The sequence below is a fragment of the Dipodomys spectabilis genome, unplaced genomic scaffold, assembly GCF_019054845.1.
Source record: "Dipodomys spectabilis isolate Male_0828 unplaced genomic scaffold, ASM1905484v1 ptg000257l, whole genome shotgun sequence".
Classification (NCBI taxonomy): domain Eukaryota; kingdom Metazoa; phylum Chordata; class Mammalia; order Rodentia; family Heteromyidae; genus Dipodomys; species Dipodomys spectabilis.
Genome location: NW_024870934.1, coordinates 1,255,523 through 1,278,482, shown reverse-complemented (window position 1 = coordinate 1,278,482; position 22,960 = coordinate 1,255,523). Strand labels below are relative to the sequence as shown.

The window sequence follows — 22,960 nt, the reverse complement described above, 5'->3', positions numbered from 1 at the left end:
TCTCATTCCTTTGTAGCACAATAATATTGCTCTATCTGGTTGTGCCTCAGATGTTATGTCCGTCTGAGACATCCCAGATACTTTGGTTATTATGAATAAGGCTGCTTTGGACATCTGTGTGTCAGCTTCTCTCGTTGTCAATTCATTTTAGGTACTACATAAGCTTGACTGTGTGCCAGGAGTATACTGAATTTTTGGTTTATTTTGTTTGAGACGAGGTCTTACTGTGTAGCCTAGGGCAGCCTTAAATCCATGATCCTCACGTTTCAGCTTTCTGAGGGCTGGGATTACAGGCATGTACCACCATGCCCAGCATGGATACCTGTTTTCATTTCTCTTGGGTAAATATGCAGGAGATAGTAGCTAGGTCATATGATAGCTATATGTTTAACTTCATTTAAAAAACAAAAACACTGCCACCTCATCAAAGAAGAGATACAGATGGCAAACAAGCCTGTGGAAAGTGTTCATTACAGCAGGCATTAGGAACTGCAACTAAAACATGGAAGCGCACATGCACAATATGAGGACCGAGACACAAGGGCACTCACAATTGCTTTGTGGGACTTGGCCAGTGTCTTCATTTTTTTTTTTGCTGGTCATGGGCCTGAACTCTGGGCCTGGGTGCTGTCCCTCAGCCCTTCAGCTCAAGGCTGGCGCTCTACCACTTGAGCCACAGCGCCACTTCCGGCTTTTCCTGCTTATGTGGTGCTGAGGAATCAAACCCAGGGCCTCATGATGCAAGGCAAGCGCTCTACCACTGAGCCACCTTCCCCGCCCCCCACCTCATGAGACTTACCTCCAATAAAATACCAGAAAACCAGAAGTGGAGCTGTGGCTCAGGTGGCAGAGTCCTCACCTTAGGCTGAAGAGCTCAGGGATAGCGCCCAGGCCCAGGAGTTCAAGCCCCACGACCCTCCCCCCTCAAAAAAAAGAAAAAACAACAAAAAAAGAAAACCTGTCCACATAAAAGTCCACATGCAAGCATCTGTACTGACTCTTTTTTGTAATTATCCCAAATTTGAAACAACTAAAAAAATCAACATAAAGGACAAATGGGCCCTTACTGCTCAGAAACCAGGCGGAGGTACAGAGCCCTCCTTCTCTGAGCAGCTGTGAGCCCCAGGACCCCCCCACCTTCTGGCACCTGCGCTTCGTCCTGGGCCGGGGGGCCAGGAAGCCGGGGTTAGTGGACATGCCAGCAACGATGGCCCCATCCGCTCAGTGCGGCGCAAGCCTGCCATCCAAGAGTGTATGGCATGGAGGAGTGGCAGCCCGGCATCTTGGCCCACGGTGGCGCTGGCTCTGCCTCTCCTTGGCAAACTGGGACAGCAGTCCGGCCACTGGGCCCGCCAGCCAATCTAAGAAAAGCCATGGTGGAATGCTTCCAAGCCCCAGCAAGGCCTGAGAGCCCTGGAGGCACTGCGTTGGGATAAGGAAGGATTTTTGAAATGTAAAATGGAATTAAGAAGACACGCCAGGCCGGGCGCTGGTGGCTCACGCCTGTCATCCTAGCTACTCAGGAGGCTGAGATCTGAGGATCGCGGTTCAAAGCCAGCCCGGGCAGGAGAGACCGTGAGACTCCTATCTCCAATAAAACCACCAGAAAACGGAAGTGGTGCTGTGGCTCAAGTGGTAGAGCGCTCGCCTTGAGCTGAAGAGCTGAGGGACAGCGCCCAGGCCCAGAGTTCAAGCCCCACGACCGACCAAAAAAAAAAAAAGACACGCCAGGTATGGAGATTGCTGTACTGTGCTGTGAATCTTATTTCAAAAATACATCCTCCCCTCTTTAGCCAGTTGCAAGCAGGCTGTGAACCTGAGCTCAGCCAATGCAAGAAGAGGGGCGGGGTCTCTGAGTTAGGGATGAATAGGGAGCTGCAGGCTGTGTGCTGGCCTGCTGGATTTCTGGCTGCTGGAGCGCGGCTCCACAGAAGTGAACTTGGCGTTGCTAAGGCAGTTCTTTATTTTTGTTTATTGTGACTCCAATAGTTTGTGGAGAGCATATTTATAACAACCCCCCACCTTGGCCTTCGGTTGCATCCAGCAACTGCCTGTGATCCCCAAGACAAGGAACAGTTGAGCAGAACTGCTACCACCCAGCATGCCACCTGGGGGGCCCGGGCCCTGCACCCCTCAGCATGCCACCCAATGGGTGCTTAGCAGTGCCATCCCCCCATTACAAACAGTTCTGAGGACAACACATTTGCTAGGCCAAGCCAAAAGAACACACAGCACAAGCGTCAGGTTAACCTGTGGCCCTTTCCACAAAGGCAAAGCCCCAGACAGTGAGAACACTTTTGATGTAAAATAAATATATTTATAAGCCAGGCACCGGTGGCTCACACCTGTCATCCTAGCTAGTCAGGAGGCTGATCTGATGATCACGGTTCAAAGCCAGCCCAGGCAGGAAAGTCTGTGAGACTCTTATCTTCAATAAGCCACTTGAAAACCAGAAGTGGTGCTATGGCTCAAGCAGTAGAGCACTTGCCTTGAGCTAAAAGAGCTCAGGGACAGTGCCCAGGCCCAGAGTTCAAGCCCCACGACTGACAAAAAAATAAAATAAAATAATATATACATATGTATCTCCCCATGGATTTGAAACCCCTCTGTACAAGTACTTCATAAAAGAAGCTCTATTCAGGGATGTAGATGCAGATTCACAGACAGCAGTGTACAGCTCTCCCCCAAATCATCACAAAGTATTTGGTTCTGTCCGCACAGATGGGTATTGGGCTACAAGGTCACCCCACTTTGCTGGCAATTTCCTGGCCTGGCACTCTGATGCTACCTGGGTGTCGGTGAAGGGCCAGCCGCACAGGCCCAGCGATGAGGACAGGGTGGACGCACACCCACAGTGGCCCTCTTCAGACCAAGAGTTGCTGTTCTGAGCATGAGATTCTGAGGACAGCTCGAGCTGAGAGCCAGTGCTCCCCAAATGGACACCAAGGGACCTGAAATGCAGTGTTTACTTTGTACAAACCACGCCGAGGCCCGAGGTGGCAAGGCTCAGGTCCTCAGACATGTGTCAGTGTGTCGGGTTCCAGCTGTTCTTATGGGGCGGGCAGGCTCCTGACCCCCAGGCTGCACTGCAGACACAACCGGCCAGCGGGGGCAGAAGGCCGGGGTGAAGGTGCTTGCTTTGTGCTGACCTCTAGGTCCTGCAACCTGAATCTCCACCCCCATGCCTATGATTGGCATCAGCAGCACACGGTCCATCGGTGCCTGTGACGTTTTCAAGTGTGCCAAGTTCTTGATTGTGTCTTCCCTCGCTACCCATGGAGAGGACACGCATGTGCAAAACTGCACACTTAGCTTTCTGCTGGAGACTAGGTGGAAGCTTCCCTCAAGGGACTGCCTGTAACACCGGGTGGGTACCGGTGGCTCACGCCTGTAATCCTAAGAACTCAAGAAGCTGAGTTCAGGATCACAGTTTGAGGCCAGCCTGGTAAGAAAGTCTGTGAGGCTCTCATCTCTTATTAACCAGCAAAAAACTGGAAGTGGATTTGTGTTCAAGTGGTAGAGTGCTAGCCTTGAACAAAAAAGCTGCAGGACAGAGCCCAGGTGCTGGCACAGAAGGGGCTGCGGGCTGCCTGCCTGCTCCTGCGGGGGAGGGCGAGTGGGACATGCACTCGCTCCAGGCTTTCCTCCTGCCTGGGTCTCCCAGCCTGGTGCATGGGGCAGCAAGGCGGTGTGCACCCTGCAAGCCCTCCCCGGCAAGCGGCCGGCGGCACTGGCGTCTGCTCTCCCCAGGCATGCAGGCCCTGCTGGCTTGGTACCCATCTGTCCTGTACCGGACAGCTTATCTGGCCCCTGGCCAAGGGTCTCTAGAGGCCGTGGGTACAGTAGTAGCCAAGAGTGCCGGTGGGAGCAACTGTGCCAGGCTCACCACCGAGGGCACGGACACGCATGCACAGCACCCTGGCTCCTCAGAGGAGCGTGTTCAGAAGGACCCTCCTGCCAGACCTCTCCAACAGGCAGGTTCTCCCGGAGGGACACAGCCGCAGCCCGGGGCTCAAAGGGGCCCTGCTCTACACTTGGAAATCTCTGGAGGCAGCGCCCACGTAAGGAGCCTTGGAGCCATGTGAAGAGGTGCCAAGTGGCCGCGTGCCAAGCCTGGCCCCAGCCCGGCCACGCTGAGCTGCTTTCTGGCTTCCCGAGCTACAAGATGAAAGCAGCGTTGGCTTCCGGAAGAGTTTTACAGAGGTGACGGAGGCCTGGGCAGTGCAGACACCTTCTGAGGGCGCCTGATTTAGTCACCTGCGCTCAACAACGGTGTGTGTGCAGCCCACACTCAACACAACGGTGTGCGTGCACACCTGGACGCGTACACGTGCAGACTGTCTCTGAAGCAGAGCACTCCTGTGGTCTTTGGTGCTAACATTTCTTCGTCAGGTCCACTGTGGACAGAGGGCGCTGAGATGGACACACCTGCTGTGGTTAGTGACTTTAATGACACCGGGTAAGTAGAGCCTGCCCTGACCTCTGACCTCCCGCAGCACGCAGCTGCTTGGACTTGCCTGCAAGGAACATACATGCGGGGCAACAGCACACAGGAGTGCGGGGCACAGGCAGGGTGAGTGAAGAGCCGACACGGGGGCGGGCGCGGGCTGTGGGCGTGGGTGCGGGCTGTGGGCGTGGCCTGTGGGCGGGCTGTGGGCGTGGCCTGTGGTGGCAGCGAAGCCTTGGGCACGCGGCGCTGCCCGCAGAGCCGGCCTCCGGAGCTGGGAGCCGCCCCGGGAGTGTCTCATCCGCGCTGCAGTGTGTGCCACGCTGGGCGTGTGGCACACGCGTTTACAGTACACACAAGAAGTGCGCTTCCTGCCCACCAGCAAAACACCATTCCAGTCATTTTAACTTAAATACTTTAGAAGCCATCTTTACATTGCTCAGGATAGGAAAAAATACAGACTCTGACCACTTTTTGCTTCCTGTCCCGGGGGCCTGGATGCTGCCTCCCGCTGCTGTACCTGCAGCGGCCCCAGCCCCCGGATCTTTCCAGATCCACTCCATTTTCAGTCAACCATTGTCAACCCAGCTTCTAGAAACTGCGAGTGCAGGGGCCTCCTGCTTCTTCCTTGAGTCACGCATCTTGCGGCAAGTGTGCGGCAAGCTCAGCCCCACACACCTGTCCGTGCGTGGACCTCGGCGGATGCCAGGGCCCTGGTGGAGCCTCAGGGGGACTGTGACACAGTGAGGAGCGGGCAGGCAGAGGTCACCGGAACGAAGCCCTGGGGAGGGACAAGGCCCTGACCTCCACGACCTTGGTGGAAGAAGCTGTTCTCGGCCGTGGCGAAGGAGCGGCCGCTCCGGGATCCAGCCTGGCCCCCGGCAGGCCCTAAGCCCTCAGTAGATGTCAGGGCAGTCTGAGAAATTCCGCTCAAAGTAATCCCCTGCATATAGCCAGTCACGAGTCCCAGTGTAGGGGTTGTCGCCTGGGTAAAACCATCTGCAGAACACAAGGGAGGGGTGAGGAGACACAGCATGCACTCCTGCAGCAGCCCGGGCAGAGCTTCAGTTCACCAGATGCTCACCAGGGCGGCAGTATTCCCAAGAAACTGCAGGCTCAAACCCAGCACCAAACTCCACTGGGCCACTCCCAGGGAGTGGCAAGGTGCTTCGCCTCCAGCTTCCGGTTTGGGCACTGGTTTAGTAAAAAGCCTCCTCTGCCCATGGCATGCACAGCTAGACCCCTGCAGTGCACAACACCGCCCACCATGCAGAAGCAACTCAGACAGCAGCAGTTCACTGCAAGGAGCCCTTGGGGGAGCTTACAAAGTACAAGTTATGGAAGTGGTGCTGTGTGCTTAGTGGTACAGTGCTAGCCTTGAGCAAAAGAGCTCAGGGAGCTGGGTGCAGTGGCTCACGCCTGTCACCCTAGCTACTCAGGAGGCTGAGATCTGAGGATCATGGTTCAAAGCCAGCCTGGGCAGGAAAGACCGTAAGACTCTTATTTCCAATTAACCATGAGAAAACTGGAAGTGGCGCTGTGGCTCAAGTGGTAGAGCGCTCGCCTTGAGCTGAAGCACAGCGCCCAAGCCTAGAGTTCAAGCCCCATGACCAACAAAAACAACAAAGTAGAAAGACAAAGCATTATGTTCACAAAAATCCTACATGTGTCTGTGTATGCATGTGCACATGCACATGCATGTATGTGCTGATCATGGAGCTTTCTAACCACCATCCCCTGGGATGAAGGTAAATTCAAAATGCCAAAGCACTGGGCGCACAGTGCTAAATGGGGTGTATGGGCGCCGAGGCTCTCGTGGATTTTAGGTGCAGCACAGAGGTGGGGCATTTGCCCGTCATGCTCAAGGTCCTGGGTCCATCCCAAACACAGCAAAAAGAGAAAAAAGAATTGCTTTCTATATGCTCCAAAAATAAAGAATGAGTCCTGGGGCTGGGCAGGGGCTCGGCGGCAGAGTGCTGGCCTAGCATGCATGAAGCCCCGGGTGCTGTTCCCTAGCACCACATACATAGAAAAGGCTGGAGGTGGCGCTGTGGCTCACGTGGTAGAGTGTGAGCCTTGAGCCAAAGAAGCTCAGGGATGGTGCCCAGGCCCTGGGTTCAAGCCCTAGGCCTGGCCAAAAAAAAAAAAAAAAAAAGGCTGACTCCTAGCTAGGCACAGAGACACACACAGGCCTGTAGCTTCAGCTACCCTGGAGGCGGAGCAGACGACTGTTTGAACCTCTGAGCTCAGGACTGTACAGTCCTGTGTCACATGAATAACAGCTTGAGGGGATCAAACTGTCAAACACCTCAATATTTCTGCAACAGAATAAAATTATTTACGTGGATACCTCAGCATTGCTCAAGTCCTTATTAAAGGTATTCTTTCCAGATTTCCACTACTAAAGAGCAATGCACCGCATCTAAGTCAGAAGCAGGGCTAGAGCTCTCGCAGTTCATGTGGGCTGAGTTGGTGCCGAGGAGGACTCTCCCTGTCCCCAGCCGTGTGTGTGGGGAGCCCCCCAGCGCCCCACTTCACCTGGTCCTCCACTCAGTCTCCTCTTGGGCACGCTCCCTGCGGGCCTCTCTCTGCTTCTCCTCCAGCCGCTCCTTCTCCTGGCTGGCCAGATCTAGGTCCAAGCAAACAGACCTGAGTCAGGGTTGGCTGTCTCAAAGCTTCCAGTCAGGCTAGAGATGCCAGCCCTCCCACCCCTGCTAGACGACAGGTCCCACTTTGGCTGGAAAGCCATGGGCAGTAAATTCTGGTCCCAAGAGGCCACGTGGGATCCAAGCACTGGGGCTAAGCACCTCTGTGCCACCCCAGGAGAAGCAAAGCGAAGCCATCACGTGGACACCCATGCTGAACCGGACGCCACCCAGTGCCCAGCAGACATGGTCAGGACAAGTGTGAGAGTCTGGACTGGATCCGCTCTGATCAGCTGAGGGTCCACTGAGCCTCGACCCACCGGGGTGAACCCTGTGCGTTCCTGGCACAGAACAGAACTTGCCAGTCCCAGGAAGGGATGGGAAATGCAGTTCCTGCCCTGAGCTCCTGCTCCCCTCCCGGCCGGGCCGGAAGGCGAGGGCCAGCCGCGCTGCCCCTCGGGGGTCCACCGCCACGCTGATGGAACCCCAAAGGCAGGATAAATGTCACAGTTAAACCTGAGCAGACACATGCGCGACAGATGACAACCACGGCTGCTGCCTGGGCCAGGCTAGAAAGACATCCAGAGAGCGTGGCTCTGCCACGTGGCTGCGCGGACGGGGAGCTTGCAGTTTCAGATGTAAGCTTTTTTTGTTGCAGTGCTAGGGACTGAACGCGTACATTGCCCCTGCGTTACACCTATTTAAGTTGATTTAAAATGAAGGGTGTGCATGTTCTGCCTATCTGCTGGTAGCTTCAACGTAAGTGGCAGGAGGCTGGCCTGCCAGGCTGGAGCCGGAAGCTCACCGCGGAGGCTCCGGAAGCCCCGAGCCGGGGCTGCACCTGCAGGGGCACCCACCCCGCCCAGTCCTCTGGAGCCCCTGCCCCAGCGCCTACCCATGTTGCCATTCTCCATGCCACGGATGTCGGGGCGCAGGCGGCAGTCTGTGGGTGGCAGGGTCTTTTCCATACCCGCCTCCAGCTCATTGAGGCTTACGGTGAAGCTGGTGAAGTTGTACATCTGCGAACACAGCACAGGCGTGGCTGGTCACAGGAGTGCCGTGTGCACTGCCCCCCATCAGCCAGAGGCCAGCAGCTTCTGGAAAGGCTCATGCCCTGCAGTGCCCACCTGGCCCAGCCACTGGGGCTCCACCTTGCTTGCCCAGCTCGGCATGCAATGCACTCTACCCAGCCAGTGCAGGTCTTGCTTTCCAGCCCGGCCCTTCTCTGAACCCCCGCACCTGTCCGCTGCCGTCTCTCTCCTGGTCCCCAGGGACAAACCTCAAGTGCAGCACACCATAGACCCACTGCACACATGCGCCGTCTCCCAGACAGCATCCATCGGGGCTGACTCTGCTCCTACCTGGCTGCCTCTTCGCTTGCCTGCCGCAGTGTCAGCAGCACCCGGCTCAAGGGACACAGGAAGTAAAAACCTGCTCTAGATTTTCTGGACATGCCCCAGTCACTCAAAGCAAGAGCTGAGGTCCTCAGAGTCTGGCCACTACCTGCCCTGAGCCTGGGTGCTCACACATCAACTGCCCCTGGCCACCCACACTCACGCCCACATGCCTGCTCCCCTGTAGGGCCCACCCAGGGGCTGCCGCCCCTGCCTAGGCCGCACTTCCCCAGTGCTTGGGGTCCTTGTGGCCTTGCCTACTGTTGGGCCTTGGCCTCGCCTGCTGGTCTCAAGTCTGTTCCCAGTGCCCCAGGTTCACCCAGTGGCCATCAGGCTCGAGGGAGCCATGCCACCAAGCCATAGGATAGAGAAATGGCTGTCAGGTTTTTGTTGTTGTTGTTGTTATTGTTATTGTTTTGATGGTCCTAGGGCTTGAACTCTGGGCCTGGGCACTGTCCCTGAGCTTTTGTGCTTAAGGCTAGCACTCTACCACCTGAGCCACAGCTCTACCTCTAGCTTTTTGTGGTTAATTGGAGATAAGAGTCTCACAAACTTTTCTGCCCAGGCTGGCTTCGAACTGCAATCTTCAGATCTCAGCCACTTGAGTAGCTGGGATTATAGGCGTGAGCCACTGATGCCTAGCTCAGCTGTCATTCTTTTTCTTTTTTTGTCGGTCATGGAGCCTGAACTCTGGGCCTGGGCGCTGTCCCTCAGCTCTTCAGCTCAAGGCTAGCGCTCTACCACTTGAGCCACAGTGCCACTTCTGGCTTTTTCTGCTTATGTGGTGCTGAGGAATGGAACCCAGGGCCTCATGTATGCAAGGCAAGCACTCTACCACTGAGCCACCTTCCCAGCCCTCAGCTGTCATTCTTAAAAATATTAAGTTTAGTTTCTCTCAAGAATAAAGCAGTAGGCTGGGAAGTTGGCTCAATGGTAGAGTGCTTGCCTTGCATGCATGAGGCCCTGGGTTTGATTCCTTAGCACCACATAAGCAGAAAAAGCCAGAAGTGGCACTGTGGCTCAAGTGGTAGAGCGCTAGCCTTGAGCTGAAGAGCTGAGGGATAGTGCCCAGGCCCAGAGTTCAGGCCCCACAACTGACCCCCCCCCCCCCACAAAAAAGAATAAAGCAGTACTGGTAGTCAGCACTAAATGACAGCAGTAGCTTATGCAGTGCCATACTCAGGTGCCACTCACGTGCCACGCTCATGTGACCACAGTCCTGTTTTACACCACTCTGCTGTGTGGATACAGATAAGAGTACAATGAAGATCTGTAAGTTGTACATATGTTATATGCAAGTAACAATATATAATGGACATTAAAGTGATATAGTGTGTTCCATAATACATTGCTGTGCTTGTCATACATTACATATGTTGACATATAAGTAATATAACATATGTAATGTAATTTATTGTGTGTGTAATAAAAATGGTTAGCCTGGTGCAATGATGGACACCTGTAATCCCAGCTACACAGGCAACAGAGATAGGAGAGTCTAGGCCAAAGGCCAACCCAGGCAAAAAGGAAGACGGTCTCAAAGAACAAGCTGGTGTGATGATACACAGAGTAATCCCAGGTATGCGAGGATCACATGTAATAGGATCAAGCTCTGAGGCCAGGACTTGGCCAAAAGGTAAGGTCTTATCTGAAAAACTACTAGAAGCACATAAACAGAAAAATAACTTAAAGTGCTGGAAGCATGGTTTAAGTCGTAGAGTGCCTGCCTAGCAAGAGTAAAGCCCTGAGTTCCAACTTCAGTACCACCAAAAAGCGAACTAAAATCCAAGAATGTTTAAAAAAAGTTCAGTGTTCAATGTTCAAAAAGAAGCATCACAATCCATTTAAGCATTGGAATTGGTAACTCAGCAGTGGGCAGCAGCAGGTACCTATAGTTTCAGCCACTGAGGAGACTGAGGCAAGAGGATCATGAAGGGTGGGCAAGAGGGAAGGAAGGAGGGAGGGAGGGGAGAGAAAAGAAAAGAAGGAAGGAAGGGGAAGGGGAAGGGAGCTGGACGCTGGTGGCTTATGCCTCTAATCCCAGCTATTCAGGAGGCTGAGGTCTGGAAAGTTAAGATTCAAAGCCAGCCCAGGCAGAAAAGTCTATGAGACTCTGAATCCAATTAACCAGCAGAACGCTGGGCTGGAGGTATGGTTCCAGTAGTAGAGCACCACTGTAAACAAGTGAGTGAATGCTAGTCCCCTGAGTTTAAGTTCCAGTGTCAGGAAAGAAGAAAAGGAAGAGGAAAAGCTGCCTATGGCCAGGACTGCAGGCCTGTCTGGACAGGTCAGGAGGGGGTTCAGAGGCTCAGCGGCCAGGACCACCGTGCCTGTGGTGCTGCAGTGCTGGTGGCACAGACACAGCCACAAGGCCTGCGTCAGGACTTGCACGCTGCACAGACTGCTGAAAGAAGGCAGGAGAGCCGGAGGCATGGGTGGAGAGCACAGGCGGGTCTGGGCTGGAAACACACAGGCCTAGGGTTGGGGTGGGAGTCCGGGGGCGACCACACAGACCTGGGCAGAGTGGGGGGGCCGGCTGTTGATCCGCCAGAGTAGCTTGCTGCCGGGAATCACCTGCACAGTCTCCTGAGCCACAGGCATGTCGTCTGCCATGTCACCGTCCACGCTGCTGTCCGCTTTCTCAGAGCCAGGGTTCTGAAACAGGACACAGCTACAAACACCAGCCGGGACGGATTCTCAGAGTCCAAGCACAGGCTCGTCCTCAGGCTCAGGCCCTTGATGGACAGAACTCTGCCACTGGAGCCACACCTCCAGCGCTTGTTCTATCAGTGAGGGGGTCATCCTCCAGTGTGTGGGAACACAGCAGTGCTGCTCCCAGGCTCTCTCCACAGGACCGTGCTGATCTCCTCCCGCAGCATGCACGGTGCAGCTGCCTGCCTGCCTCCCTGCCAGGTGCTGGGCCTGCCACACCAAGAGCCGCCTGATGAGCCATCTGGCCTCAGCCCAGAAGCAATGACCATGGGGGGCTGGGGGGACTGGGGAGCTCTAGACCGAGCCCAACTATCTGTCTCAGCTACACCTGCTGCATTTGTCTTTAGGGTTGGGGGTTTGTAAGAAGATGGTGGCTATGGGACCAGCGATGGAGGCAAAACACAGTGCCCAGGACAGACGTGTGGCCTCCACAGGGACCCACTGACACAGATGCCAAGGGCATCACGGCCATTCTATCCAAACTCACTGGCATGCAACCCAGATGAGCAGCAACACCGGCAAAAGCTGCACAGGCGCGACCCAGTATGCTTAACGTTCTAAGTCTGTCTAGTGTTCAAATGGAATCTTCCTTTTTTTTTTTTTTAAAGAACTATTAGAAAAGATGTCTTCAGCACACCTGAACTATCAGGCTTTGGTGTGTCCCCATCATCTAGGGAGGGTGACACCTCTTCTGAACAATCACTTTTCATTTTAAGCTCACAAATCATCTGAAAACCACCTGTATTCCAAAGCTTTGGGCGGGGAGGGGGGCCCCCATGTTTCCTGGCTGTTGAATATATTATCCAGCGACACAGCAAAAAGACACAAAATTCACATGGCTTTTCAAACAGGTCTAGCTTAACTCAGGAAAAGAGGAGTTTATTAAGAAGAACTCATTCTAACTCTTCAAGAAACGGGCTTCCATGAGGTCCCCAAGCTCCAGCGAGAGGAGGAAGCGCAAGGATAGGAGGGCAGCACAGACCCACGACTGCACCGTCAGACTATGGGTTTCCTTGGACACACAGGGGCCACCCGCGTCTCTCTTGGCTGGAGTCAGGGCATGGGTGAGAAGACAAGGCCGACCACTCCCAGAAAGTGGCGGGCCCAGCCCTCACCCACCAGAGCTCTGCCCCACCAAGTCTGCCTGGGCAGCACTCACCAGTCTGGCCTTCCTTGGGTGGTCGCCTCTCCTCTCCTGCTTCTTGAAGGACTCGTAGGAAGCAGGATCTATGCCCCACAAGCATTCTGTCCACTTGCCATAGATCATAAACAGCTTCTTCTTACTGTAGACAAGAGTGTTCAAGACCTGCTTAGGAGCTATTACAACCACACATCTGAACACACAGCTCCTCAACTGGGTGTTGACGCAGAGATAAAAATCTACATTTTAGGGCTGGGAATGTGGCCTAGTGGTACAGTGCTTGCATAGTATGCATGAAGCCCTGGGTTCGATTCCTCAGTACCACATACACAGAAAAAGCCTGAAATGGTGCTGTGGCTAAAGTGGTAAAGTGCTAGCCTTGAACAAAAGAAGCTCAGGGACAGTACCCAGGCTCTGAGTTCAAGCCCCAGGACTGTCCAAAAACAAAACAAAACAAAACTGCATTTTAAGCCAGGCGCTGGTGTCTTACGCTTAGAACCCTAGCTACTCAAGAGGCTGAGAGCTAAGAATCGTGAATTAAAGCCAGCCCAGGCAGCAAAGTCCATGAGACTCCTTATCTACAACTAACTGCCAGAAAACCAGAAGTGGAGCTCTGCCTCAAAGTGGCAGAGTGCTAGCCTTGAGCAAAAAGAGCTCAGGAACCAGTGCCCAGCCCTGAGATGAAGCCCCATCCAACAAAAAATAAAAATTGCATTTTAGAACCCCATACCAGGGATGATCAATAATATTGTCTAACAGCATTTTGTAGGCTGCTTGAACAGGTCAATTCCTAATGCCAAAAAGAAGACAGAGCAATGGAACTGTATTTTAAGGACTGTATTGTCAGGAGCAAGAAGGAATTTCCTTGCACATGGTCCAAATCCCATACTGGAAAAAAAATGGAGAAATTTGAGACCCAAAACATAAAGTAGTCAGCTGGAGGGGAGGAGTACCGCTGTATAGCGTGCAAACCTACTTTTTGTCTTGAATGTGCCCTTCCACTCGGTGCAGTTCCTTCCCAAACAGCCCACAGGGTTTGAAGTTGAGGACACACTTGTCTCCAGTGCTGTGGGAAGGCAAACACAGGCATCTGTTATGATACGAAACATCCCCCGGCTCATTTATAGAGGAAGAAAGGACCAGGCTAGTGGGGGCAGGGGCACACGGTGTCAGCCAAGGGGCCTCCCTGGGATGATGGAAGTTTGGGGTATGACTCACACAACCGCAGGCACTTTACTCAAATGTCCTGTGAGGACCCATTTAAAAATGGGTCAGCTTTGTGGTTTATAAATTATATCTCACTAATACTCTTAAAAATACAGGACTGAGCTGGGCGCTGGTGGCTCACGCCTGTACTCCTCGCTACTCAAGAGGCTGAGATCTGAGCATCACAATTCAAAGCAAGGCTGGGCAAGAAAGTCCATGAGACTCTTATCGCTAATAAACTACTCAGAAAAAGTGGGAAGTGGCGCTGTGGCTCAAGTGACAGCAAACTAGCCTTGAAAACAAGGAGGCTCAGGGCAAACATCCAGGCTCTAAGTTCAAGCCTCAGGACCAGCACAAAAACAAAACAAACAAAACCCCACAATAATGAATCATGAGTTTCTAGTCCTGACAGCAGGTAATGCTTTGGGATGGTTCATACATCTCCCCAGTAATGAGGCCATCTCTACCGAGGTTTGATTTTTTTTTTTTTTTGGTTGGTTGTAGGGCTTGAACTCTGGGCCTGGGTACTGTCCTTGAGCTCTTCAGCTCAAGGTGAGCGCTCTACCACTTAAGCCACAGTGCCACTTCGGGTTTTCTGGTGTTTAATCGGAGATAAGAGTCTCACGGACTTTCTTGCCTAGGCTGGCTTGGAACCAGGATCCTCAGAGCTCAGCCTGCTGAGTAGCTAGGATTATGGCCGTGAGCCACTGGTGCCCGCCTGAGGCTTGAATGTTTATATATATATTTCCTTCCTCATTAAAAGCCAGTTATCCTGCACATTCCTGATGACCTCCACAATGGAGCCCAGCCCAGTGAGCCAGCACATGGGCCAGAAGGCTGGAGTGAGTCAGGCCTGCCCCAAACCCAGGAGCCACACGGCGTGGCCCGGCATCACCTGTGGTTCAGGATCTCCACTGTGCCATACTGCTCGATCCACAGCTGCCCAAGGATGACGTTGTGTACACAGCAGGTAGGGTTGGTCCAGGTGTAGGCTTCGTTATGTCTGAGAAGACACCAGAAACAAGCAGTCAGGGCAAGGAAGCGCAGCCTCTGCGTGACCCCGCATGACCCAGAACACCACAACAGATAAAACCGGACAGCGACTCGGAACCAGCTGAGAGCAGACACCACTTTGAAGTCCCTCCAGTGCAGGCTATTTAGTTAGCATGCGTTTGAAATGTATTTCTTCTTTCCTTTGTAGTATCAACAAAGCTTTCTACTTAAATGTCAGGACAAGTTAATAAGCAATAAAGGAAGACAGAGTCAAAGAGAAATGGCTTTCCCATGAAGCTGTCAAAAGAAAAGGCACTCAAGCACCCAGCGATGGGGACTAAGGCTGTCATGCCTCTGTGTGTGTGTGGTGTCCTCTACACACACACACACACACACACACACACACACACACACACACACACACACACACACACACACACACACACACACACACACACACACACACACACACACACACACACACGGAGAGGCCACATTCCACACCTTTCATGCCTCATCCTCCAAAATGAGTCCCGCCAAAGGAGAGCCCTCACAGCCCAAAATGCCTCAGATAGCAGCCGGAGCCTGAGGCGACAGGGAAGAGTCTCCACCAAGAGTAGAGACTCGCCAGAGCTAGGAAACCACATGGCCCACATTAGGAATTTCTAGAACTCCCTAGGCAGGACCCAAACATATGAATGAGCTTTCCAGTTCTGCACACCTCAGCCCCCAAATCCCTGTGAGACAGGTCTTCCCTCACAGGTTTGGTGGCCTCGGTGTCTCTGGGGGCAGGGGGAGTGGCCTTCCAGATCCTCACAACACTGGCCAGTGGGAACCAGCTGTGGCGTGGCCCACCCTGCCATCACAGGTGTGTGGGAGGACCAAGCAGGTGTGGGAGGCCCAGGCAGGTGTGGGAGGCCCAGGCAGGTGTGGGAGGCCCAGGCAGGTGTGGGAGGCCCAGGCAGGTATGGGAGGCCCAGGCAGGTGTGGGAGGCCCAGGCAGGTGTGGGAGGCCCAGGCAGGTGTGGGAGGCCCAGGCAGGTGTGGGAGGCCCAGGCAGGTGTGGGAGGCCCAGGCAGGTGTGGGAGGCCCAGGCAGGTGTGGGAGGCCCAGGCAGGTGTGGGAGGCCCAGGCAGGTGTACTGCCATCACAGGTGTGTGGGAGGCCCAGGCAGGTATACTGCCATCACATGTGTGTGGGAGGCTCAAGGCCAGTCTGGGCAATTCAGGGAAACTGTCTCAAATGAAATTGAAAAAAAAAAGTCATCTCTAGGGATGTTGGCTCAGTGGTAGAGCACTTACCCAAACATGTAAGAGACCCTGAGTCCCAACAGCTCAAACTGTATCGAACACCTCCTCAGGGCCAGACCCACTGCAGAGGACCTGCGGGCATATAGGGCTGTGGGCGGGGAATGCAGCCCTTGCTGCAGACATCTTAGATGGGTGCTGGACGACAGTGTCCACACAGAGGCAGAAAGCCTCTGCAGGGCCCTCGGTCCACTGGTCCCCCACCAGGATTCCAGCCTTGTGTAACACACACACACACACACACACACACACACACACGTGCACACCCTCACAGTCAGGTCTGTGAGGCCATCATCACACAGCTACATGGCCACCAGGGTCCCTCCTCTGGCTCCTGGGTCCTAACTCCCTCCCCAGGAGTCCCCCGAAGGGAGTCTACGGCTGTGCTCCACGCAGCGTGGACCACCCTGACAGGCAGAGGCTGAAGGTGCTGCTGCCCTCAGATCAGGGAGGTGGCGTGGGCTGTGCCAGCTGCCCTGCATGGCTGGTGGCAGGGGTTTCGGGGCGGGGAGAACAGGCGGCAGTGACCAAGGTAGCAGGTGTGAGGGAGGGCTGTGGGCCCACTGGCCCCAGGGGAGAAGCGCAGAGGGCCGAAGGTCCCCCAGAGCTGCACCCCGGCTGGCTTCCGCGCTGGCTCCCCCGTGCCGGGCTTGACCCCTGCACGCTCACCTGAGCAGCTCCAGGGTGATGGTCCCCCGGGGCTCTGCCTCCACACTCTTGCCCCAGAACTTCAGCTTCGGGTAGATGGAGCCATGGAACATGAAGTCCTGGTTGAGGCCTTCTGAATAAAAGGCGCTAACAGGAGGGTGGTGGCTGACCTGCTCAGAGATAAATCTGAACCCTAAATCTTCCCTGGGTCCAAAAAGAGAAGAGAAGGAAGTGGGAAGGAGAAGGAAAAACCACATTAATGAAGCAAGAACAAAGGGAGGCCAACTCACCCCTTAGGGTGCAGGGCCTCACAGCCCATGGCAACGGGACATGCCCTAGGGTCCACCAGAGGCTCAGACCCCACGCGCGCCACACAGCTGCTCAGAGCAGCGGAGCCCTCGTGGGAGAGGCCTCACCCCACCCTGCTGCTGGCCACACGGGCCCTGGCCTCGCAGGTGACCAGCTTCGCCTTGGATCAGGCCGAGCCCGGCTGGGCCCAAACCTTCCTCCAGAGGTTGTGGCTCAAAGTCCTCAGAGGGGCCCGGCGTCTAGTCTTCGTATGAGGTGCTGGAACTTCCATGAAGGAATGTCTTAGACCCTCAAAATACTCCTGGCCAGGAAATAAGATTTTTAGAGACTCTCCTATTCAATAAAAATGTCAGTTTTTAATTGTCCCGGAACTGCGAATACACCTACAGTGGTAGTCATTAAAAATTATAAATGCTAAACCACATAATTACTAACTTAGCTGGAATCAGAATTCCCAATCATTACAGAGGAAGGAAAGTTGAAAAATTAGGTTTTAAAAGGTTGCCTGCCAAGGTATGTAATCTACAAAATGAATACTTGTCTAAGAAAAGAACTTGTATTTTTAGCTGCTCAAGAGGGATGTGAAAGACGGTACACGGCTTGGTCTGCGCCTCTGCGCAAAGCCAGGGCGGCCTGGCCAGGGAGGGGCCGCCGGCCAGCAGGGCCGGGGAGAGCGAGTACAGCGTTTGCTTCTCAGTGTGCCAACCGTACTTAAACCTGAGTTTGGTCCCCAGGAGGCTAAGGATTCCTCCTGTCATCTGCCTCTCAGTGTCTCAATTGGTCCTTATTTTTTTCATCCTTATAGCTTCTTTTCCACAGTCCATAAAGTTTTCCAAGGTATTTTAATAATTTCCAGCAGCTAGTCAAGACTGGTGCCTCAAGTCCTGGCACTGGGCATGTCACCGAGGGCTCGCAGATGGCTCAGGGTGGGCACTGTGGCGCAGGAGTGTCCACCCAAGACACACCTTGTTTGGGCCCAGGTTCCCTGTCTCTGGCAGAAGCAGGGCTGTCCCCGAGTCCCTCCCACTGGGCACATCACAGCCCGGGTGGCCTGGGGGCCTCTCTGTCCCCAGGACACACTCTCCATCACTCTGGTTTTCTCAAAGACAGAGAGACTCAGAGACCAGATGGTGACCACGTGGTGCCAGCTAGCACAGGAATACACTAGGGCGCAGACGGTTTCAGTGCAGGCTGGTGGCCGCACCCTCAGGATGAGGCAGGAGCAGAGAAGAAACCAAAGATGGCATTCATCTACGCTCCCAAGTAGGTCATGATTTCTCTGCAGGCACCCAGGGGAGCCCGCACTGACTCCGCCCCCCCCCCCCCAGTCTGTTCCTGGTGCCAATGGGCAGACTGTCGGGGTAATACCCCCCACCCTGTGCACATGGCCAAGCCCCACACTGGAAGAGGGCTCATTTGGAGAGACCAACACCCAGATCCCACCATCACTCATCAACCCCAGACAGAACAAAAGCTTCAGAGTGACTGCTGAGATGCTATCGATTGCTCAGTGTACCATTCCTTCATCTTATGACACAGAAAAAATGCTGCAAGTGAAACTATGACCCAGAAATGCTGCAACAAGGATGAAGGGAGTTCAGATACATGGGAAAATGCAGTTTAGAAAGGGCCGTGGCAGGGGCTGGGAAGATGGCTCAGTGGTAGAGTGCTTGCCTTACATGCATGAGGCCCTGGGTTCAATTCCTCAGTACTACATAAACAGAAAAAGCCTGAAGTGGCGCTGTGGCTCAAGTGGTAGAGTGCTAGCCTTGAGCTCAAGAGCTGAGGGACAGGCCCAGGCCCAGAGTTCAAGCCCCATGGCCAAAAAAAAAAAGAAAGGGCTGTGACCACAAGGGAACATAATTATGGCACAATGATAAATGCCACAAATTAACACTGTCACACACTTGAGGCCAGCTACCAAACCGCAACAGCAGGTGCTCTGCGAGACATGCGAGTTTCATGGGGTATTAGGTGTGTTGTTTGTTTTGGGTTTTCTTTTATGGTACTGAAGTGTGAGTTCAGACCTTGCAAGCACTTATCACTGGAACCACGTCACCACCTGGCTTTTTGCAATGATTTACGTGTTTTATATAGAATATTCTTTTTTTTTTTTTTGGTCGATCGTGGGGCTTGAACTCTGGGCCTGGGCGCTGTCCCTCAGCTCTTCAGCTCAAGGCGAGTACTCTACCACTTGAGCTACAGCGCCACTTCCGGTTTTCTGGTGGTTTATTGGAGATAGGAGTCTCACGGTCTCTCCTGCCCGGGCTGGCTTTGAACCGCGATCCTCAGATCTCAGCCTCCTGAGTAGCTAGGATTACAGGCGTGAGCCACCAGCGCCCGGCTATATAGAATATTCTTATAGACAATGCAGTTGGAAAGGAGGTTTCCAACAGTCCTCCAGAGGCCAAGTCATCCGTGAGGCAACCTGGACCTACCTGCTCCAGCCCAGGGCTGGAGCTCCAGGGCCTGGGGTCCAGGCTCAGGGGAGGAGGGATACACACTGAATTGTGTGCATGTGCACGAGTGGCCACTGCCCTGTCCACCCTGCCCTGGGAGCCCAAAGGAAACTGGGCCGAAGAAATGTCAGTGCTTAAAGATCAGGTATACTGGGCATTGGTGGCTCCCGCCTGTCATCCTAGCTGTTCAGGAGGCTGAGATCTAAGGATCGTGGTTCAAAGCCAGCCCAGGCAGGAAAAGTCCATGAGATTCTCAACTCCAATTAACAATTAGAAAGCCAGAAATGGAGCTGTGGCTCAAGTGGCAGAATGTCAGCCTTGAGTGAAAAAGTAGATAGCACTCAGTCTAGCACATACACACACACACACACAAAGACCAGATGTGATCAGACAACTCTGTCTGGCAGGCCTGTCCAACTATTCCTGAGACTCTGCAGGACAGGGCAGTGGGAATGGTACTGGGCAGCAACCACACTTCTGTGGCCCCTCTTCTCACTGGATGTTCTCTGTGGCTACCTCTCTGCTCCCTCCCCTCAGGGCTGTGGTAGAGGCCCAATCTTGCTTATTCCCACCAGCTCCATTCCTGGTGAAAGCTACACACCCGTCGGTGTAGCACAGCCTTTGCTCCTGAGCTCAGTGCAGGAACATCTGTCTTTAACCTTGCTTTCCACACCAGCGATGGTCCCACCATTAGCACCTACAGCCTCCCAAGTGCGCACCAGCAGCACTTGGTGGCGCACCACCACCAGCAGGCATGTTCCCCAGAGCCAAGGAGCCAGTGCAGCTGAAACAATCAGGCTCCAGTCGCCCGCGGCCCGCCGGCAAGCCATGTGTGAACGGCTCCGCTTACCTGATCAACTCATATGTCTCACCCAAGAGCGGGTTGAATGGTTTGCCAGTCCTCTCCCACTGGGAAGCCACTGCCGAGACGGCGAAAGCAGCTACAGACTGCAAACAACCAAGGTTGGGTCAGAACAGTGGCAGCCAGGGCGTGGGAAGGAGAGCCCACGGTCTGTCCACAGAGTGTCCATGGGGCGCCCACGGAGCGTCGGTGCTCACAGGCTCTGTGGACACCTCACAGTGACACATGCACAATTCCAGGACTTCCAGGGAAATGCCACCGGTCACCTATCGCTTCTTGTAAGTTGCAAAAAGAAGCAACAATGTGTTGTCCCCACCCCACGCCCCCACATATAAGAGCAACGTTGGTCTTTTGGTCTGGAATATGCTGCACTTACACGTGTACATTCACACGTGTTCTTGCTCACACATGTTGAGGCAGGCACACGTATATACACCCACACTCCTGCGTGAACATCACACGTGTGAGGCAGTGGGGATGGAAGATACAGGCAGAGCCAGCCAGCACTCAGGCTGCCAGACACCTGCAGAGAACATGTTTCTGGACCGGTGCCATCGGTCCTCCTCACAGACGCCCTGCCACAGGGTCCCTGCTCACAGCCACAAGGCCAGTAGCCAAACAGAGCCAGATGCATTAAAACTGGCCTGGCATGACCACGGTAGTGCCCACCTGCATCCTCTCCAGGGTCTGGGACTGGCGCGAGGCTCTGTGAATGAGGTACACATGCTCCATGTACTCGGTGATCCGTTGGAGGAAGCTCAGGGGCTCGTTGAAGGCGATTGGCATTGTGATCTTGGACAGCTCCTAGAGGACCCAGGAAGATGTCTGGTTAGCATCCTGATGTCTGGTCCCAAGAGGCCCCACGGACAGCCAGGATGGGAGGATAAGAGCAGGCCAGAACCAGGGGCAGGAAGACGCTTGCACAGGCTACATATACAAAGCCAAGGACACTGGGAAACGCTGGGAACATGTCTCAGAGAACCAGGACAAAGGCGCTGTGGGATGCCTGTGCCACCTGCTGGACCAGCATTCTGCAGTCCACAAATAATTGAGTTTCCTTTTCCTACTCTTGTTTATTTGTTCCTTTCCTGCTTTGTTACCTTAATTCCATGCTGTTTTTTAAATATGTACAGCACATTTTCTTAAATTAGCAGCAGGGCAATAAACTCATAGGAATTCCTAGTTAAGTGTTGTGCTTTTTTTTTTTTTGGTCAGTCGTGGGACTTGAACTCAGGGCCTGGGCTCTGTCCCTGAGCTCTTTTGCTCAAGGCTAGCATTCTATCATTTTAAGCCACAGCTCCACATTCAGTTTTTTGGTGGTTAATTGGAGATAAGAATCTCCCAGACAGCCTGGGCAGGAAAGTCCATGAGGCTCTTATTTCCAAATAAAGTCAAAGTGGAGCTATGACTCAAATGGTAGAGTGCCAGTCTTGAGTGAAAAAGCTAAAGGATAGCACTCAGGCCCTGAGTTCAGGACCCAACACTGGTTTAAAAAAAAGAAAGAAGGAAAAAAAAAGTGCTGTCTGAACTCACCAGGCCGATGCACTTTTTCAGTATACTCCACACGCTGAAATCGCTTCTCGTGAACATGGGGGCAGGCAGCGCCGTCCTGGGAGAAGAGCGCAGTGTGCTTCCGTTACACAGGACTGACGTCCTCCTTTTAGCTTGGACACCCAAACTGGGAGCTGTCTGCATTCTGGCATGGCTGAGAAGCCAGGTGCGGCTGAAGCACCACAGAACCCGCACTGCCCCGCTGTTGTGAAGGCCTCGGGATGGTTACGGAGACCTTGGAGTCTCAGTCTCTAACCCTGCAGAGGCCAGGCCAAGGGCTTCTTGGGAACAAGGCCCTGGGAATGGCCGGGCTGGCTGCACCAGAGGCCCTCACAGAACCCTGCAGCCAAGGACAAGAGGTAGGGCAGTGTTGGCCTCATCCTAAGAAAAGGGCAACCTTATGGTTCAGTGTCACTGGGACACCTCTGTGAGCACAGGGGTGCTAGTCAGAGCTGCTCGTGACCCCAGGGAGGAGGGCAGTGCGTGGCCTTGCGCCTGAGCTCTACGCAGAGAACAGAGGTGGCGCCATCAGCCCCGATTTTGAGAAGTACCACTGTACCTGACAAAAAGAAATGAAAAGAGGCCCAGGTCCAGGACACATTTAACGAGGTCTGAGTGTCAGAGCAGGGGATGGACTGGCAGCTGAGGTTCGGGAGCGCTGTGCACAGAGCAAGCCCAGCGCTGCGGGGCCTGGTCCCACAGCACACAGGAGGCACTCTGCCCCCGCTCAGCATGCAAACAGAAAGGCACGAAGGGGACCTATGCCACAATGAGGGCCCAAGCTCAGAGATCAGGGGAGAGGCTGGAGGGTCCTCAGCCAAGCACACCTCAGCACTGCCTCTGCCCTCTGGCTACTCCTGACTAAGGCGGAAGCCTCCATGGGAGACCCATGCCTGCAGAACCTACATGAAATGCACAGTTGCGGGGAGGTAGCCATGTGGCCATGTGCAGCAAGCGAGCCCTGCTGGCTCAGTGGCCAGTAATCACCCTGGGATACGGAAGGGACAGGAGGGTTAGTTAGTCTGCAGCAAAGATGTGTGCTGTACACCAGACCCTGAGCAATTCCAGGGCAGAGAAGGAAGCAGCATTCATGGAAGGAGTCAACCCACATGTGCCAATCTCCAGACCCCACCGAAGCATCAAGTCTCTCAGGACACGAGTGGCCAAACACTGGATGCTGTCTGGAGGAGCCGGCTCACACCTGGGACCGAGAGGCTGCCGCAGCCCAGGAATCAGGAGACCTAAGGGACTTCCCCCGGCCATATCTGTCAGGGACAACTGCGAGC

At 54.1% G+C, this 22,960-nt stretch overlaps 1 protein-coding gene across 1 annotated transcript in view; it reads right to left on the bottom strand.

Moving 5' to 3' along the window:
- Positions 1–4,845: 4,845 nt before the first annotated feature.
- Osbpl2 (oxysterol binding protein like 2) overlaps positions 4,846–22,960 on the bottom strand; it is a 33,738-nt gene continuing 15,623 nt past the window's right edge. The window contains exons 4-14 of the mRNA XM_042699537.1: positions 21,657–21,732; positions 20,793–20,927; positions 20,112–20,209; positions 16,515–16,697; positions 14,441–14,548; positions 13,316–13,405; positions 12,358–12,481; positions 11,001–11,141; positions 7,988–8,111; positions 6,986–7,076; positions 4,846–5,446 (exon numbers count right to left, since the gene is read on the bottom strand). Of these exons, the coding sequence (XP_042555471.1) occupies positions 5,344–5,446; positions 6,986–7,076; positions 7,988–8,111; positions 11,001–11,141; positions 12,358–12,481; positions 13,316–13,405; positions 14,441–14,548; positions 16,515–16,697; positions 20,112–20,209; positions 20,793–20,927; positions 21,657–21,732 (1,273 nt within the window). The 3' untranslated portion in view covers positions 4,846–5,343. The remainder of the gene's footprint in view (positions 5,447–6,985; positions 7,077–7,987; positions 8,112–11,000; positions 11,142–12,357; positions 12,482–13,315; positions 13,406–14,440; positions 14,549–16,514; positions 16,698–20,111; positions 20,210–20,792; positions 20,928–21,656; positions 21,733–22,960) is intronic.